The 16,793-nt window shown below is 35.3% G+C and overlaps 2 protein-coding genes across 3 annotated transcripts in view; one reads left to right on the top strand and one right to left on the bottom strand.

Annotated features, from left to right (window-relative positions):
* The window catches only part of TMEM243 (transmembrane protein 243), a 152,614-nt gene that overhangs the window by 115,092 nt on the left and 20,729 nt on the right, over nt 1-16,793 (bottom strand). The gene's annotated exons all lie outside the window — the stretch shown is intronic.
* The window catches only part of DMTF1 (cyclin D binding myb like transcription factor 1), a 44,276-nt gene that overhangs the window by 23,788 nt on the left and 3,695 nt on the right, over nt 1-16,793 (top strand). For both annotated transcript variants that reach the window (XM_073238895.1, XM_073238894.1), the window contains exons 8-14: nt 4,148-4,305; nt 5,378-5,410; nt 6,311-6,420; nt 8,430-8,658; nt 9,854-10,005; nt 11,144-11,350; nt 13,957-14,042. In XM_073238895.1, coding sequence (XP_073094996.1) covers nt 4,148-4,305; nt 5,378-5,410; nt 6,311-6,420; nt 8,430-8,658; nt 9,854-10,005; nt 11,144-11,350; nt 13,957-14,042 — 975 coding nt within the window. The remainder of the gene's footprint in view (nt 1-4,147; nt 4,306-5,377; nt 5,411-6,310; nt 6,421-8,429; nt 8,659-9,853; nt 10,006-11,143; nt 11,351-13,956; nt 14,043-16,793) is intronic.

Here is a 16,793-nt window from a genome sequence, read left to right as displayed (position 1 = left end):
TTTCATATCAGGCTTATATCCTGTTAGCTTAGTCATCCTCTTCATTAAATGTCTGTTGAACACAATATTTTTGAGGCACTGGAGATATAAATTGCCTTAACACATGGTGTTTGCTTTTGAAGTCAGCAGTCCATTTGGGAATGCTGAAAACAGGTAAAGAATGAGACAAGGCTTTGTACCAAGTGAATGATACATGTAGTGACGTCTGCAAAAGATGGCAGAGAAGGAAGAGTGTATTCTCATGGTTAGGGCAGTTAGGGAAGTATTTGGAAGAGCAAGGATTTGATATTTTCAAAGGGGGTCAAAACTTAAGCTAGAATAGTGCTGGAGGGAACAGCTTTAAGTAAATGCTGAGCGCCAAGGAATTAGAGATCAGACTCAGATCACATTAAATTAATCCCCTTGAACTGAGATAATTACCTCTGGAGACTTGGCTTTGAAGTCCAGGCCAGAGAATTAGAACTCTTTCCTATAGGAAATGAGGAAGAACTGTTAATTAAGTAAGAGATCAGTAGGGTAGATCTTTGCTCTTCTGTTCTTCTCAAGGAAATCTTTACAAATTGGCTGACCATCCTTGTAAATGGGTTAGATTCAAATAGTGCATGTTTGAAATACAGACCATTAGCATTGTTTGGGAATGTGAGGTATACAGTATTTATTTACCATTCTCCTGTTGTTCAATATTTGATTGTTTATGATTTTTCACTATTTTAAATACATTGCTGCCTAGAATGTCCACATTCTTAAGCTTACTTTTAAGCTGCACTCTTCCCAAGATAAGCTTTGTAAATTCTAAGAGTAAAAAAGTTTGTTAACAAATAAAGATCCTTCCCATGAAGCTAATTGTTTTAAGAGAAACAAAAATACAGTGACCAGTGAAGATGTATCCAGAAGTGTATTAAATTGTCCACTGGTCCACATACACTTTAGTTAAAACTGAGAAAATGCTACAGGTTTAGATAACACAGTAGTGAATGGTAAGAATCCTGAGCTTTGGGAATTAAGACACTGGTTTCTTGTTAGGGGATTAGATGATCTCCAAGAGCTCTTCCAACTTATTGAAGGGCAGAAATGTAACTGAAATTTGAGGCTTTTTAGATGACCATTTCAGTTGACCGGCTGAGAGTAGTAAGGATTCTGTAAACTACAGTGGTTAGAAATAGAATTGACAGGGAGAGGGCAGATAGCAAGTAGTCTCTAAAGGAGCCTGGTGATTGGATATTGGGGAAGAAGGAAAATTAGTTGGAATAACATAAGAGCTTTTTTTTTGGATAATTGAGAGAATGATGATAGGATTGCAGAAGTAAGAAATGTCCAAAAAGATGCACTGATCTTAGAAAAAGATAACTCATTTTATTTCGATTTTTGACCATGGTTTTTATTATGTAGTGCTCTTCTAAGAACATTGTGGAGCCATTTTAAAACAGTTAATTAGACTTCACGTATTCCATATGTTGTGTAAAAGGATAAATGAAAGTTACTGCCACAAGCAAAAGAGCAAAATTATCTTTTCATTTCACTTTATGGTCATCCTGCAACACAGTGTCTTGCTTATCCGTGCTTGTAAATATTTACGTTCAATCATTTGCTGAGTTGAAACTGCATAAAATAATTTTAGAGAAGATTCTGAAATTAACCAACTTTTTACTATGAGGTTCCACACATTCAAAAGAGAGTTTAAAATGCATATCAGTGTAATTTTACCTGTTTTTCAAATTTGTATAAATTAATTCCCTGGGTATTCTGAAACTGGCTGCTTTTGTTCAGTAATGATTTTGAACCCATCCCCTGTTGATTTGTTTAGCTGTATTTCATTGTTCAAATATATGTACTGTAAGTTACCCATTCCACAGTTCATGTTCATTCTTGTTATTTGTAGTTTTTTGCTATTAGTTTGTACAAAAATGGTAGGTATGAATGCTATTTTGGCTTTAATTTGTATTTCTTATGACATATTTTTATATGCTTATTCGCCATTTGTGCTGCATCTTTGAAATCCCTGTTTGTGTCTATTATCAGTTTTTCTGTGGAGTTATTTATCTTTTTCATATTCTAAACATTCTTAATGTATGCTGGATACTAACGGTCTTTTGGTTATTTGTGTTACAGATGTCTCGTCCCAAGTTAATGGCCAGTCTTTTCCTTCTCTCTAGCTGTCATTTAATGAAAAAGAATCTTAATTTCAATATGGAAATTATCACCATTTTGCTTTTATGTTTTGCACGCTTAAGAAATCTTCCTCTGCCTCAAGGGCATAAAGATACTCTCATACACTGGCATAAAAGTTTTCTAGTTTTATCTTTAATGCTGATTTTTTTCCTGCAAGTGTGAGATAGGGTTTCAGTGTTGGGGTTTTTGTTTTGTATGGATCACAGTTTGTCCCAGCACCATTATAGAAGCATCAGTCTTTTTCCAGTAGTGTCTATTCTGTCCTGAATCAAACTTCGAAAGATTTGTTCCTAGGTTTTCTAATTTGTTCACAGGTTCTGTTTGTTGATACCTATACTAGTACAACATTGTTTGCAGAAGTCCCAGTATCTGATGGGGCAAGTTTCTTGAATATCTTGGTGGTTCTTGGCCCTCTGCTCTTCCTTTGAAGAGAATGGAAAACTGTTGGAATTTTTATCGGGACTGCATTGAAACTTTGCATGTATTTGAGGGGAATTAACATCTTTACAATACTCTGCCTCCCTATTGATGATCATTGTATAGCTCTCCATTTTAGTTAGTTCATCGTTAATGTCCTTTGATACTTCTGTGTTTTCCTCCATAAAGGACTTCTGTGACTTGCCTAAGATTGAGTCTTAATGCTTTTCATTTTGATACCATTGTAAATGAGAACTTCTAAAGAATTTATGAGCTTTGTATAAAAATGCAAATGACTTTATATATTGATTTTGCAACCAGCAGCCTTGATACTCTTTTAAATCAATTAATTTTTTTCATAGATTTTTGGGTTTCTGTATATATAAAATCTGTAAATGATTCTTTCCCAAATCTTTATTTTTCATATATTTTTCTTTTATCGGATTATCAGCAATCCTAACTTGCTGTGTTATCATATATGAATGTTAAATTTTATCAGTGTTTTTTCCACATCTACTGAGATTTTATACTTTTTTCCATTAATCTCATAGGATTAATTACACTAATAATTTTTTCTGAAATTAATACAAATTTATATTCCTGAAATAAGATAACTTTTTGCATTGATTATTAACCTTTTTATATCAAGTTGGGTTCAGTGTGCTAAAATATTTTAAGGATTTGGGAGATCTATGTTAATGAATGAGCTTGGCCTAAAAATTCTTTTCTGAAAGGCCTTGTCTGGTTTGGCTATTGAAGTTACACTAGCCTTATAGGTGCTTGTTTAATAAAATAAATAAGGAAGTGTCCCCTTTTCTTTTTACTCTGGAATAGTTTAAAATCAGAATTAATGTGTCTCTTGATTGGTAGGATTTACCTTTAAAGTCATCTGGGCCTGGTGTTTTCATTGTGGGAAAAGTATTAATAATTGATTGAATTTTCTTGATAATCTGTGCTTATTACTTATTAGATTTTCTGTTTCTTCCTTAGTCAGTTTTGGTAAGTTGGCTTTTTCTAGGAATTAATGCATTTTATGTAAGTTGTCAAATTTAATGCCATAAAATTTTTGTAGTGTTAACTATGTAATCTCTGTAACATCTTTACTTAGGCTTCCAGTATTTTTTTGTCTTTTTAGTCATTTTTGCTTCCAGTATTATTTTGTCTTTTTAGTTTTGCCTTGAATTTATCTTTTCATATTTTATTAAGCTTAATTGATCTTTTCAAAGAACCAGTTTTTAGCATTGCTTATCCTTTTTATTCTTTATTACCTGATTCCATTAATTTTGTTAAAATTTTCTTCCTTTGCTTTCTTTAGATTTTAAGTTTTTATAATTTTAAAAGGGGTTGATAGAACTTGACTTTATTGAATTCACTGCAGTTACTTTTGGAACACTTAAGTATCATCTCTTGAAACTTTTTAAGGTTTACATTTGACTTGTTAATGAATTAACTACATTATTTTAAAATGCTATTATCTTAAACATAAACAACTTTTAAAAAGCAGTTTATCCATATGCATTTTATCAAAAATCCCTAAATCAAAGAAATGTAACCCATTTAGGCACGCGGAATAAAAGATGCTACAGAAATCATCTTTGAGATGTCAAAAGACGAAAGAAAAGATTTCTACAGGACTATAGCATGGGGTCTGAACCGGCCTTTGTTTGCAGTTTATAGAAGAGTGCTTCGCATGTATGATGACAGAAACCACGTGGGAAAGTATGAAAACTTGTAATGCTGCATGTTTTCATGTAATTAGGGGAAATATTTAAGGAATTATCATTTTTTTAAATCGTTTATGATCAAAGATTTAATTGGAGACAACTATTACTGTTAATATTTTTTCTCCAGGTCCATGTTGTAAATATGGTGAAATCTCATTGTAAGACCTCTATTAGAAATTAGAATCTAAGTCACCTTTTATAGGTTAGATTTAAGATTTGGCTATCTTTACACATCAAAATCTGCTTTGTAGTAAAGTAACATAAAAAATATGACAGTGGTTAAAGATTAGGAAGTATGGAAAGAACACTATAGATTCATTGGTAACATTTTTCTTACTCATTTTTATAGTATAGCATTTCCTAGGCTATTTTTTTTTTTTAATCCAGAATAGAAAATAACTGAATTTCTGGATACAGTGCATGGATTTCTGTTACAGGTAGCATTTATAGGAAGGTATATTGTCAATGCAATGATTATGCAATGTTACTGATATTTTTTATTTCTCTTTTGGAATATTAGGTGGTAGTAGTATGGCTTACTAGATACTGCTTTTAAAAAGAACATTGCCTTGGCTGTATTGAGTACTTGCCCACTAGAAAAAAGAGCCTTTATACTGGAACAAGAGTATGTCAGATATCCATGCATGAGTAGAATGGAGAAAGTTTTAAATTTTCAGTGCATTATCAGAATTTACCATAGATTTTCTTTTTAGTTCTGGTTTATAATATCATCCATATGTCTTCCAGAATAGCTATGATACAGTACTTGAACCTAACTTTAAAAGAAAGGAAGAGTTAGGCAGCATAGGAGCAAATATGTTTTAAATGTTGGATTTTCCTAAAGAAAATTGTACAATGCTCACTTTTATTATAGCTAAAAATACTTTTTAAAGAAAATAAATAGCATTAATTTTAATTGTATTAATCTACTTTGAAATTGATTACATTAAAAATACCACTATGTAAGTGACTTCACTTTTGGCTCCCTAAGGGACAATTTGATTTTTATTAAGATTTTTAGCATTCTTTGTTTTAATTGGTCTTTTAAAATTTCTTTAAATTTCTAGATATACACCAGAAGAAATTGAAAAGCTCAAGGAGTAAGTTAACATATTTTTTCCATTAATTCTGATAATTGGGTTTTAATTTTTTTAATGTCTTGTGTTTTTAAAAGTTTTACTTTGAAAACATTAAGAGATCTTTGGTAGGCTGTTATGATTTAATCCTGCTGTTACCGATGATTAACCATAAAAAGAACTTACCAGATCCATACCTGTACAGAGTAGCCATGCCCATAAATTTAGGCTCCTATTGTCAGTTATCAAATGAAATGCATCCTTAGACCACTAATAGGGGTTACAGAAGAGGTCAGGATAGCCATTCTTGGTGACCTGAAGACCACATTTGGGGGACTTAAATGCCAGGATGAAAACCAGGGTTGTGCTGTATGGATTAGTTTAGAATGATGACTTGGCAAATGTTTGGTTTCACTTAATGTCTAGGCTGACTCAGCCTTACAGAGGATATTTCACGGGAAACATAATTTTGCATCACTGAGTTCAGGCCATAACGTATGGGTTAATGGATTGTATGGATCATGTAAAAAATCGAAGGTTGATCCTGTTCATAAGGACTTGTAAAACTTTTTCAAATATCTTAGAAGAACTTGTTAAGAGTACTCAAAAGGGAAAAATCTGGGGATTGCCTGGGAGATTATGTCAATAACCTGAGGGGAAATTTGGTCTTTTTTCAACACATATCCAAGTTACTTATTTCTTCTCTGACCCAGGAAAAAGGCAATTGCTGCCTGTTTTTTTTTCACCCACAGACAACTGTGGACCCCAAAAAAAGGCCACACTTTCAAACTTTGGCTCTCAAAGTATTGCTGCTCACAACTTCCAAACCAGTCAAATGGGAAGAAGAAGAATGAAGAATAAATGATGAAATTAAAAGGGAGAAAACAGTTGAACCAAATGCTGATTGGCAGACTCTTGTTTTAGGCTCCGGATAAAGCATGGCAATGACTGGGCAACAATAGGGGCGGCGCTAGGAAGAAGTGCATCTTCCGTCAAAGATCGGTGCCGACTGATGAAGGATACTTGCAACACAGGTACTGTGCATGCTACTGCTGGTGTTTTTTTTTGTCACCATTTGAGCTTCCTGCCCCTTCAGACATTGCTTTCTCTTCTGTTCTGGAGAGAAATTTGTCCTTTACTTTGGTTCAGATTTTATTTCCTAGTCTTCCGTTTTCTTCAAGCTTTAATGGACCCATCTAATTCTTTATTTTTGTGCTTCTGTGTAAGGTGACACGGTCCACAGGGACACAGCATCTCAGTTTAAAATGTTTTAGGTCTAGAATGTTTGCATTTTGTAGCAATTCAAAACTGCTCCAGTTGAGAAAGTGTTTTTAAGGCATATATACAGGAAATAACTTTAAACCTATATAACTGTTAAGCTTATGTAAATAACAGCTTATCAGCTCATGTTTATAAAAAACTTCAGTTCCAGGCAGGTCCCAGCCTAAGAAGAAGCTGTATTCCAAAGGTTGTGCATATTTTGCTTATTTCAAACTTGAAGGATATTTTTCCATAGGAAAAACTTGTGAATGGTGTTTCAGTCCCCAGGGCAGACCACAAATGCTTGTTTAACTCTTAATGTACAGAGATGTACTGATGATACTGTTAAACCTAACCTTTGTGACCAATAACAGTTAGGCTTTGCCTCTAATTCTCACCTTTTTGAGCTTCAGTTTCCTCTAAAATGAAGATGTTAGAATTGGTGAATTCAGTTCCCTTTTAGCCCTAATGTTCTCTGAAGGGTCCACAATGTATGCTTAGTCCTTTAATAACAAAAATAGCTTTTGAGTAATTGCTTGAGCTTCTAGAGAGTATACTTGCTGTCCTCACCCCCTACCCTGCTAAGGTGGAATCAGAAATGTTTCCTGTTTAACCACTCAGCCAGCACTATAACCTGCAAGGCACTGAGAACATAAATTCCACCATTTATCATTCTGTGGTAAATGATAGCTTAATGAATGAAACAAGGATGGAGCTTTAGATTGAGAATGGGACCCCAGAGGTTCATGTGAGACACTGTGAGTACAGAACCCCTTTTGTTTGTTAGCTTAATTTAGAAAAACTGCCATTCCCTGATTGCCAGCCTGAGAAATTGATTTGCCTACTTCCTTTCCCATTGACTTCATGTCTCTTATGGGGAGTTACCTCTTCTGTACCACCCCATGAGACAGTACAATCTGAGTTTTCCCTTCCTTTCTTACCATGCTTGGAGAGCAGGACTTTGTCTCAGATCCATGATACACAGAACTATGCCTAGAATATAATAGGTATTCAATAAATACTTGTTGAATAAATCCCTGAAGCAAGCATATATAGCCTTTTTGATATTTTCTAGATGTGTTACTACTAGTGACAAAGTGGAAACAAATAGAGGTAAAAGTTCTCTTTTCTTTCTGTTTTTCTGCCCAAGCTCCTTAAGAAAAGACCAAGAGGAACAGTTGATGTTATTAGTGGGTTTATGGATTCAGGAAAACCTGAAATAAAAATATTCATGAATAGCAGTCTCATACTTACATTTCATCACAGTAGCTTAGAGTTGGGATACTAAGGAAAGTGGATTGTATAATCCTAGTTTTTGCTTTACTAAAATGGGTGGGAGGCCATAGGTGTTACTCCACTTGTCCTTCATTCCTATAAGTAATAGTCTATTGAACGTACTCCACTTGTGCAGAGCCGGGTATCTTAGGTGAGACTAAGAAAAAAGTGAGTTTCTGTATCTGTCAAGCCATCGAGGAAACTCTTCACACTTAGGACTTAGTGTAACTTGACAATACATAATTCCTTCTCGTTGCGGGTGGTTTTTCTTCCCTTAAAGTGTCAATCAGTGTTTTCTGTTAGGATTCTGTTTTTTCTTTTGTATTAAGAGCCTTACTGGGCTAGTGAAATGCAACTGTCTTAGTAGGTGTGTGCAGTTTCCCACCTGAAGATTGTTTGGAAATACTTTTATTTGAGAATTTCCCATCAGTCCTTGGAAATACAGGGTGGAATCTGATTTGCAGAAAAGGGCAAAGGTTGCAGTCATAGTTGAATTTCTTTCTTTCAGGGAAGTGGACAGAAGAAGAAGAAAAAAGACTTGCAGAGGTGGTTCATGAATTGACGAGCACTGAGCCAGGTGACATAGTCACACAGGGTGTATCTTGGGCAGCTGTGGCAGAACGAGTGGGTACCCGCTCAGAAAAGCAGTGTCGTTCTAAATGGCTCAACTACCTGAACTGGAAACAGAGTGGAGGTACTGAGTGGACCAAGGAAGATGAAATCAACCTCATCCTTAGGTTTGTGTCATAAATTATTTAATGAAAAAAGTTGCTTAAAGGCTATGGGTATCTTAATGGACTTCCTTTTTTGGTTTCCATAGATACCTAATGTTTGAAACACATCCTTTCTGTAGAGATCATATTTAAGATACTAAATATTTCATATTGAGCTCTTTCTATTTGTTTTGTGTTTGTTCCTTTTTAGTGGATTTAGTGCTCGTGTAAAGCACCAGATTGAAGTCGTGGAGACTGAAGTCCTCTGTATGTCCACAGAACAGGTACGGCACATGCAGCGGCAGTGCAGCTCTCCACTGTCCCACGCATGTGCCTCACTGCAGTAGCCTAGGGGCACTACATTGCAGGTCAGAGGGCTGTTCAGTCTCCATGCCCTTCAATCTTCAATTACTGTAATAACATTACCGAGAAGAGGCCCAGACTAGTTACCCACAAACTGGGCCTAATCAGATACTTACATTTCATACATATCCACAAATAGATTAAGATACTAATTCCACACTTATTTTTTAAATTAGTTGATGTAACTGTTAAGACTGATTCAAATGGGCAAAAATACCAGCGAGAAAATGTTTGAGACACTAAGGTAATAGGAGCTGTCTTTGTGGCTACTCCCTACTGAAAATCAAAATCATCATGACGTTAAAGCCAGAAAACAAATAGGCCCTTAAAATCCCAAATTTAGTTGTGTTATTGTTTTGTTTGATTTTTTGGTTGCTGCTGTATTATTTTTGTCTTTTCATTTTTGCTTTGGGTTTTTTTTAATACACTTTTTTTCAACTAGTCTTTAGAAATTACTCATTTCTAAACATTTTTGTCTTACAAATGGTAAAGCTCAGATCCAAAAAATGAATGACTATAACAATATAAAACAGTACAGAACACTGTATAGCTAAACTTGTTCTTAACCTGTTCTAACCTTTAGCTACTCCCTTTCTTTCACAGTGCTTCATCTGGTTCTGACCATTTCTGATTCTGACCATTGGTTATACCATTAACCAAAGGCTGTTGCTGGTGATATTTCATAGTTTAGTTCTGGTAGCAGGTCTGCACTCCCAGGATCCTTTTCCATGCAACCTACCAGTAGCATCTCAGTGACATAACTGCCATTCCCTTTATTGCTGGTGCCATCACTTGTAGTCGGAGGAGGGTTCTTAAAGGAAAATAATATCTAACAGGTTTATTTTGTAATCTGTAGAATAGCAGAACTTGATGTAGCTGATGAAAATGACATAAACTGGGATCTGTTGGCAGAGGGATGGAGCAGTGTCCGTTCACCACAATGGCTTCGAAGTAAATGGTGGACCATCAAAAGGCAAATTGCAAACCATAAAGATGTTTCATTTCCTGGTAATGTATTATTTGCTTAAGTCCTTCCCTTGTCTTAACCATATACTCCTCAAGAGTTAGAGGTTAGAAGTTATTGGCCTCCACTGAAGGGATATGACCCATAGATTTGCACTTAAACCTCCACTTATTTCTTTGAGTAGATGTCTTTGTTTTCCTTGAAGAGTTGATGTGATTTCTAATTCTGAAAGCACCTAAAGATGAAAATATATACATTCTTATTCTCACACAAACTATGAAGAATGGTTCTTATTTTGTAATACCAAGGCTCTATATATTTCAATTTTATTTGTTATGTAAATCTAAAGATCTTATTTGCTCAAAAAGTGGGGCATAGTATACTTGTCACTTGATTGCCTGCTTTGCACTCAGGCACTAATAAAATTTATTCCTCTTAGTATAGAGCTCCAACTTCCATTTTCCCAAAGGAAAATTAATGCTGATGAACTTGGCCTAAGGAGTAGGACTTTTTTAAAATTAAATGCCCAATTATAAGTTTATAAATCTATGTTAAAATGAGAAGAGTGAATACTAATGTAACATGAACCCAGCCAGATGGTGGCATCACCTGAGAGCACTGATAGGACGTAATGTGGTTTATCATGAGTAGAAGAACAGGGCAAGTCGAGTCAGCTTTACTGTTCTAGAACTCAAGGTGGTTCCATATTACTTTTGGAAAAGATCAGCTGCTCTGGATTACACTGACAAGCAACTGATTATTCTCTTGCAATGGCAGAAACATTCAAGTGCCCTTGAGTCCTTAGGGAGAAAAGTATACCATTTAAAAATGAAAATAAGCTCTTCAACATTATCAATATTATTCCTAAATAATAATAATGTTATCAAGAAGCCCTAGGTCATAGAAATGTCTTAATTTCATGTTGTGGCTATTTTTTTAATGTACCTTAGATTGTAAGAACATTGTTAGGAATTTTAACTGTTGTGATGGATAGCATTTCTAAAATTTTCCAGACAGGTTATAGTTTTAAATATTTTTATTGTTAATTTGGTTAAGATCTCACATTGAGTATGCAGTTATTTATTCCAAATACTTTCCCTCCTTACCCCCCACCTGCCTTACTGCTTAGATGGTGGTCTGTCGGAGAATCAATGTTCTTTTTGTCTACCCATCTCCCTTCAGTCTTAATAAAAGGTCTTAAACAGTTACATGAGAATCAAAAAAACAACCCAGTGTTTTTGGAGAATAAATCAGCATCTGGAGTTCCAAACAGTACCAATTCCAGTGTACAGCATGTTCAGATCCGAGTCGCTCACTTGGAAGACAATACACCCATCTCTCCAAGCCCAATGACAGCATTGCAGATTCCAGTCCAGATCACCCATGTCGGTAAGTCTCTGAATGTCAGGACTCCTTGCAATTTGACCTAGGTGATTTGGTTAACTGCTCTGACAAACTTACAGTATTCTAGAATATTGACAGAAATTTACCCACATTGACAAATTAAGATCTAAAGGCATTTTATGTTTATTAGCTCAATTAATATTTGCACGGAGGATGGATATGGGGACAAGAAGGTCTGATGACGAACTTCCCAGTCATTTTAAACCATTTTAAATCATTTTACTTTCTAGATGCTCCAAAGAATGAGTAATAGAAAATTACCTAAAATACAATCAACTGAGTAAGGAAATAGAATTCATAAGGTGATGCATCCATCATTTGTAGTATTTCACCAGAAGACAAATTGAGAATGAATTGGAGGTGGTACGTAGAAAAGGGTTTTGGTGAGGTAGAAGATTTTCTTCAGGGACTGCAGAGCCAGTTTCCTATAGGAACTGTTTTGTTTACTCTTTTTTCCTTTGCCTCTGACATTTTTTTGTGCTCAGTGAGATGATAACACAGCAATTGTTAAAGGGACGGGAAATTTATGTCCTAAGATCTAAGCCAAGTTGGTCTTTCTACCTTTCTTTACATTATAGAGTGACAGAAAGGGATGAAAATAAAATTCTCAGAATATTATTATTATTCACTTTTTATCTCACCTTTTTTCCTATGTTCTGTTTGCCTATGGAAAGGTCATTGCCAGGAGTAAAGCAGTCACTGCATGTTATTGTCAACCAGGAGATTATTGGCATTTTGAGTAAGATAGTTCTTTGTTGGTAGGACTGTCTTGTACATTGCAGGATGTTCAGTGTCCCCAACCTTGACAACAAAATGCCAGTAGTGCTTTCAATCATTATGATAAAAAGAAATACCCTACAAATTTTCAAATGTACCGTCTGATCCTATTTGAGAATCACCAGGCACCCTATTGATGTTAATTAGCAGTGTATATCTAAGTACACAATGACTGTCGAAACTATCAAAACTACCTTAGAGATACTTAAAGTAATCATGCCTGTTTCATTCTTAAAGTGCTCATTTCAATTTGGTTATTTGCTTTAGCTTTCTACCATTATGATAAAGGATGAGGAATTTCTTATCTTTGGCCCTGCTTGCTTTCTTTTAGTCTTGAGAATTGCAAAGCAATTGAAATTACTAGCCCACCATAAATTTGAGAGCTACTGTTACAAATTGATAGTGCATGGGGTATGTTAAAATTTTTCTTTGACTGTTGGATTAATGATACTTGAAAAAAATAGCAAACATTTTATAAGTGGACTTTTAATATTCATAGCATGGGTTTTTTAAACTATTTAGAATAATTTACAGCATCCCATTCTTGGAATTCAGACTAAACTCTCAATGATGGTTTCTGCCTTTAGGTTAGGGATTAGGGATCAGCAAACTTTAGGTCCAGAACAGTAAATGCGAATATGTTAGGTTTTGGAGGCCACATAGGTCTCTGTGGAATTTTGTTTGGTTTCTAAACAATCCTTTAAAATAAATAAAAACCATTTTGGTCTTGAACCACATTTGTCCCCAGCCATAGCTTGCTTACCTTGATTTAGATTTGTCTGAAATCGCTTATTCTAGGTATAATCTTAAGAATCCTTTATCACATGGAAATATGAATGAGGTGTGTTTCTTTTGGTAAACATGTCACATGGCTTTCCAACTGAGAAGCGTTATAAACTAACAATAAAGACTAAATACTGAAAGTCAATTCCAATTTGTTTTTCACATGGATTTACCCATATGTGCAACTGAAAGCACCAAGAGAGATCGTATTTTTTTCTAGTTAGTCTTAGTTCTTTATAAACTTGAGCAGTGACAGATCAACTCTGAACCTCAGTTGACACATCTATAGATTATGCTATCTCATGTATTAGAATGTGATATTATAAAGAGTGGGTTAGGGTTATAATATCACATCTATGATGGTGCTGTTCAGTCTCCTAAACATGGTCTTCTGAATTAATACTGTGTTATACTTCATGTTTTTGATCCTCACAATTATATGAGGTAGGCAGGCAGATAGTCTCTGAACATTAGTTTGGGTTAAAGTGAAATAATTTGCCCAGGTTCACACTGTTAGGAAATGATGTTGCCAGAAGTAAAGCCTAGTATTTTGGGACTGCTATTCCAGGTATCTGTGTTGCTTACCAGAATGTCCAGGAAATTTTTTTTACTAATTTCCTATCTCTTTTTGCAGCTTAGGAAAAGGAGACATACACTAATTTCTCTTCCTAACATCGGAAATATTTTGTGATCTATACTAGGGCTTAGCAAATATTGTCTCTGTCACAGCTACTGAACTCTGCCCTTGTAGTAACCACAGAAGATAAAATAAATTAAAGAGCTATGTTCCTATACTTCATAAAAACTGGTAGTCAGTTGGGTTTGGCTGTGTGGGCCATAGTTGGCTAAGCCCTCATCTGTGTGCCATCCCAGATAAATCCATTAGATTTCTTGTCTCTCATATGAAATTTAAATGACTTAAGGTCTCCAGACGAATAACCCAATATGAGATTGCCATCATAATAACTGAGTACACTAGGGAAATTTAAATTGACAAATTTTTTTACTTAGTGTTGTCCTTCTTACAACAGCTTCGACAGACTCCCCTGCTGCTACTGTTGACCCGGAAACAATAACACTAAACAGTGGAACACTACAGACATTTGAGATTCTTCCAGTGAGTAATACTTCACAAAGTAGATGTTGGCCGTGTTTATGCATATCAGTTTTAGAAATGTTACATACAAGTAAATGAACTGTAAAAGTTAACATGATTGGCACTAACTGCAACTATGTCCATGATTTTGAGGCTAGATGGTTGGAAGATGACATAAATCATACTTTCAGTTTTATAATTAGTCTTTTTCTTCATATGTATATAAACCGGTAGTATGCTCTTTTTATATATGAAAAGGGCAGTGTTAATGAGTAGGGTACACGCTTTGGATTTGTATTGAGTCATAAAAAAAGTAACCAAAAAGTTCACATTGATTTGAGAAAAAGGTTGTGGAATGAATTGTTCAATAATATTGATTGTATAAACACTGCACTAGCCCTTGGGGAGGCAATTTAAAAGTCCCAATCCTCAATGGTGATAGCTACCTTGGAAAAGAATCGTGCAGTCCCTGAAAAAGTTAAATATGTTGTTACTGTATGACCTACCAAAACTAATCCCAGGCACACCTAAGAGAAATCAAAACCTTTCCACAGTGTAAACTTGTATGTGAACGTCCACATTCATAATAAATGGAAACAACCCAAATTTGTCCATCCACTGATAAACGGCTAAAATGTGCTATAGCCATACAATGATCCAGCAGTAAAAAGGAGTGAAGTACTGATACTGTTACAACAGGATGACCCTTGAAAGATGCTGAGTAAAGGAACTAGACATAAAGTGCCATGTAGTATTTTGTGACTCCCATTTATATGAACTGTCCAAGATAGGCAAACATAGAAAACATGAAGTACATTCATAGCTATGTATTCTGAGAGGTTCTGGGGAGAAATGGGGCATGATTGGAATGGGGTTTCTGTTGGAGGGTGATGGAAATTTTTCTTCACAAGTCCCAGTTCTTGCCCTGCCTTCTAAAATAAGTCAACCCAGAATTAGCTCATTTCTTGGGAGAGAAGATAGAGATTTTATTTAAATTATTTATGTGCTGGGAAGAACATAAGGGTATGAATGCAAGAATTTATTATAATCCCTCTCCACAGCCAGATCTCACAGTGATAGGCAACATAGCAAAAGGTTCTTTTGGAAGAACTTTGGAACCTTTACTAGCAGCTTACTTAACCTAAGCCTGTTTCCTGGTCTAGTGGTCTCCAAAATAGAGATGTTTAAAGAAACTATTTTTCACAGGTGGAAAACAGAACCTTTTTTCCCCTAGCCTCTTCCCTCGCTGTGGCCAAATTAACAATATATGCACATATATTTGGGATATGTGTTCAGGTTTTTACTTTTGAGGTCACATTATTTAGAGACTTCTGTTGTAATTTATTAAGGGTAAATAAAAAAGGATAATAGTGCCTGAACTTCAAAAAATTATGAGCATTAATGTATTTAAATATTTACTAAGTACATACATATAACATATGTATATATAAAGTATTTACTGCCACTGCCTGCCATATGTGATTAATAAGTACAACTTTTAGGAAACAATCAGCTTCACTTTTTTTTCTTTTTTTTCTTGGTATCATTAATCTACAATTGCATGAAGAACACTAAGTCTACCAGGCTCCTCCCCTCACCAAGTCCCCCCCACAAACCTACAGTTACCGTCCATCAGCACAGCAAGATGACACAGAATCACTTGTCTTCTCTGTGCTGCACAGTCCTCCCCGGGCACCCACGCACACATTATACATGCTAATCGTAATGCCCCCTTTCTTTTTCTCCGCCCTTATCCCTCCCTTCCCACCCATCCTCTCCAGTCCCTTTCCCTTTGGTAACTGTTAGTCCATTCTTGGGTTCTGTGATTCTCCTGCTGTTCTGTTCCTTCAGTTTTTGTTTGTTCTTATACTCCACCTATGAGTGAAATCATTTGGTATTTCTTTCTCCACCTGGCTTATTTCACTGAGCATAACGCCCTCTAGCTCCATCCATGTTGTTGCAAATGGTAGGATTTGTTTTCTTCTTATGGCTGAATAATACTCCATTGTGTATATGTACCACATCCTCTTTATCCATTCATCTACTGATGGACACTTAGGCTGCTTCCATGTCTTGGCTATTGTAAATAGTGCTGCGATAAACATAGGGGTGCATCTGTGTTTTTCAAACTGGGCTGCTGTATTCTTAGGGTAAATTCCTAGAAGTGGAATTCCTGGGTCAAATGGTATTTCTATTTTGAGCTCTTTGAGGAACCTCCATATTGCTTTCCACAGTGGTTGAATTACAATCAGCTTCACTTTTAGAGAGGGAGGAAAGAAATTGAGTACCCACTGTGTCAGTCTTCACAACCCTTCCCATGAGAGGTAGTTACTATCCCCATTTAACAATAAGGAAACATAGATTCAGTGATTCAGTACCTAGGAGCACTGTTGTAGCTGACGTACATTAAGACCACATCAGACTAAAGAACAGGCCATGTGACTTCAACCTCCAGCTCTTTTATAAGTACAAATAATTTTTTCCTTTAGGGTGTTAGGATAAATCAAAATCAATTATTTAGAACCTTATGGCTATTAAAAGTATATTGGTGTTGAATAGCTATACTTTCTTTAAAAAACCACATAAGATAAATATTTTTTCTTTTTCCCAGAACACTGTACTTCTGTATTTTTGCTCTTGATATAAAAAATTACTTTAAATTATACTAGGAAAAAATCAGTTTAAGTAAGTAAACACTGCTGTAGTGCCTTTTCAAAAATGTGAGGTTTTTGTGTTATTTTTTTAACTGGGAGAATGCCAGTTTGTGTGTGC

The sequence above is a fragment of the Manis javanica genome, chromosome 6 (genome assembly GCF_040802235.1).
Source record: "Manis javanica isolate MJ-LG chromosome 6, MJ_LKY, whole genome shotgun sequence".
In the NCBI taxonomy this organism is placed as follows: Eukaryota; Metazoa; Chordata; class Mammalia; order Pholidota; family Manidae; genus Manis; species Manis javanica.
The sequence above is the reverse complement of the archived record's forward strand: the minus strand, read 5'-3'. Positions and strand labels throughout refer to the sequence as shown.